Source organism: Octopus bimaculoides, chromosome 3 (genome assembly GCF_001194135.2).
Source record: "Octopus bimaculoides isolate UCB-OBI-ISO-001 chromosome 3, ASM119413v2, whole genome shotgun sequence".
Taxonomy (NCBI): Eukaryota; Metazoa; Mollusca; class Cephalopoda; order Octopoda; family Octopodidae; genus Octopus; species Octopus bimaculoides.
The window spans coordinates 144,952,028-144,954,624 of NC_068983.1; the positions used below are offsets into that span (position 1 = coordinate 144,952,028).

The window sequence follows — 2,597 nt, forward strand, 5'->3', positions numbered from 1 at the left end:
TATATATATATATATACAAAGAATATATATACATGTATACACACATATATGTACATACATCTACATGTATATATATATGCATATCAGGGTACAGGGCGTTAGAACAATGAACTACAGACAACGGAACGAACACATAGGAAAACGGAAAGCCGCTTGGAATATTCCTTCATCAGCTGCCTCTATTCTAACCTGACGTTTCGAAGATAAGACAAGTAATGTTTGTAGCCACTTCAACATGGCTGTCCATTCAAACGGACTTTACTGCGATGTTTTAATCCCAAGAGGACATTTCTCCTAGTGCGCAATATATCGGATACAGCTGTGCATCGTTAACCAACTAGGTTAGATGCCCTCTTGGGGTTAAAAACTCGAAATAAAGTCCGTTAGAACGGACAACAATTTAGAAATGGCTACGAATACTTCTTGCTAGTACTGTTACTGCGCTGATCACTTAGAGAGATTTTGGAACTAGCATTTTGCCACGGTGATCGCCATAAGCTAAAAACTTATATAAAAATACCATTATTATTATTTACAGAATTTTAAAAACGAAGCCGTATAAAAAACCATTCGAACCGAAATATATGTGTGTGTGTGCGGGCGCGCGCGTGTGTGTGTGTGAATGTGTGTACGTGGGTGTGTAAACCAACATAGTATACATACAAACATCAAAGATTTATCTATTTCTCCACAGATTCAAGAATAATGGACATACCTAATCGATTCTCGAACCTTACTGAGATTCTATCAGAGATGCCGGGACATTCCCTTAAAAGATTTTGTTAGTCATAATCACTTTACTATTGATATCATTTCACGAATAATGTTATCGAACTTTCATTTGTAGAATTGCTAAATTATATCACATAAAGAAATGAACAAAAAATATAGAAGCGCTGGCATGGCTGTGTGGTAAGAAGCGTGCTCCCCAACCACATGATTCCAAGTTCAGTCCCACTGCGTGACACCTATGGCAAATGTTTTCTACTATAGTGTCGGGCCGACCAAAGCCTTGTAGATTCGTAGATGGAAAATTAAAGAAGCCCGTCGTATATGTGTGTGTGTGTGTGTGTCTGTGCGTATGTGTGTCTGTGTGTGTGTGTGTCTGTGTGTGTGTATGTGTGTTTGCGCCTGTGTTTGTTCCCCCACTACTGCTTGACAACCGGTGTTGGTGTGTGTGTTTCCCTGTAACTTAGCGGTTCGGCTAAAGTTACCGACAAAATAAGTACCAGGCTTAAAAGAAATGAGTACTGAGGTCAATTCATTCGACTAAATATTCAAGGCGGTGCCCCAGCATGGTCGCCGTTTATGACTGAAACAAGTAAAAGATACAAAATATGGACGTCACTCGCTTGATATAAAACAAGTGGCCTTTTTCTTTGATCTAATTTTATTTATTCATTTTTATTTATTTTTGGTGGACAGGAAAAATATATTTTTCAAATCATTTTCGTAATTAACTAATATATTCTCTACCTTTTTATTCCGTTCTTTAATTTCGAACAGAAGATCGCACATCGGGGAATTACTGGGAAAGAACCAATTCCAATTACAGACAATTTGAAATCATGCGAATGCGTCCAATGACCAAGTGCTCTTCATCGCAGACGCCGGCTAATAACGGCATCAAGGTAGAAGAATATATTCCAAAAGATATGAAATTAGAAAAGTTGAAATCGGAACAGGACTCTGCACATTCTCAGGTGGAAGTGACACAGACAGAAGATTTTGTCTAAGCAGAAGAACCAAATTCATCATTACTCCGAAAAACAGTTCACTAATTAAAAACAAAAACATGTTAATTGACATTGCTACAAGATATGCATAGCATTTCATGGCGAAGATGGAGTGTGGGGCGTTGTTAAATAACTATTTGTTTGCAGAACGTTAAAGTAAAAAAACAAATACAAAGAAATGAAATTCAATATGAAGTTTTATCATTAATATTGTTAATAATTTGGCTATTGTTTTGTTGTTACCGTTGTTGTGAGAGCTTCGAGTTTAATTTAGGGTCAATTTATTTTTATATCGTTTTGCTTATGCCAGTTGCGCAGATCATAGATTTATACACACTGATTTTATATATATATATATATATATATATATATATATATATGTATACATGTTTACATATATCTAAATATAGATATGTATATACACATTCACGCTTATATAAGTCTCCCTGGACATAAGAACCTATAAGAAAAATTATATAATTATGCGTATATTACTATGAATATACATATATGTTTATATGTATGCGTATATATACTATTTTTTATATAATATATTAATGTATTCTCCGGATATTACATCATTATATAGAGGTCACATGTTCATATACGCACTCACACACACATACATATACATTCATACATATCCATATCTATATATGTATCTATATATATATGGGCATAAATAAATATACATATATATACTTATATATATATATATATATATATATGTACACATATATATACATATATATACATATATATACATACATATATATATCATGCATATACATACATACATATACATACATATATATATATATACATATATATACATATATATATATATATGCATATATATAT

General features: G+C 33.2%; 1 protein-coding gene across 1 annotated transcript in view; it reads left to right on the forward strand.

Moving 5' to 3' along the window:
- Positions 1-1,736, forward strand: part of LOC106868530 (G-protein coupled receptor GRL101) — a 148,090-nt gene extending 146,354 nt beyond the window's left edge. Inside the window, exon 16 of the mRNA XM_052966806.1 lies at positions 1,507-1,736. Within this exon, the coding sequence (XP_052822766.1) occupies positions 1,507-1,736 (230 nt within the window). The remainder of the gene's footprint in view (positions 1-1,506) is intronic.
- The last annotated feature ends 861 nt before the right edge of the window (positions 1,737-2,597 follow it).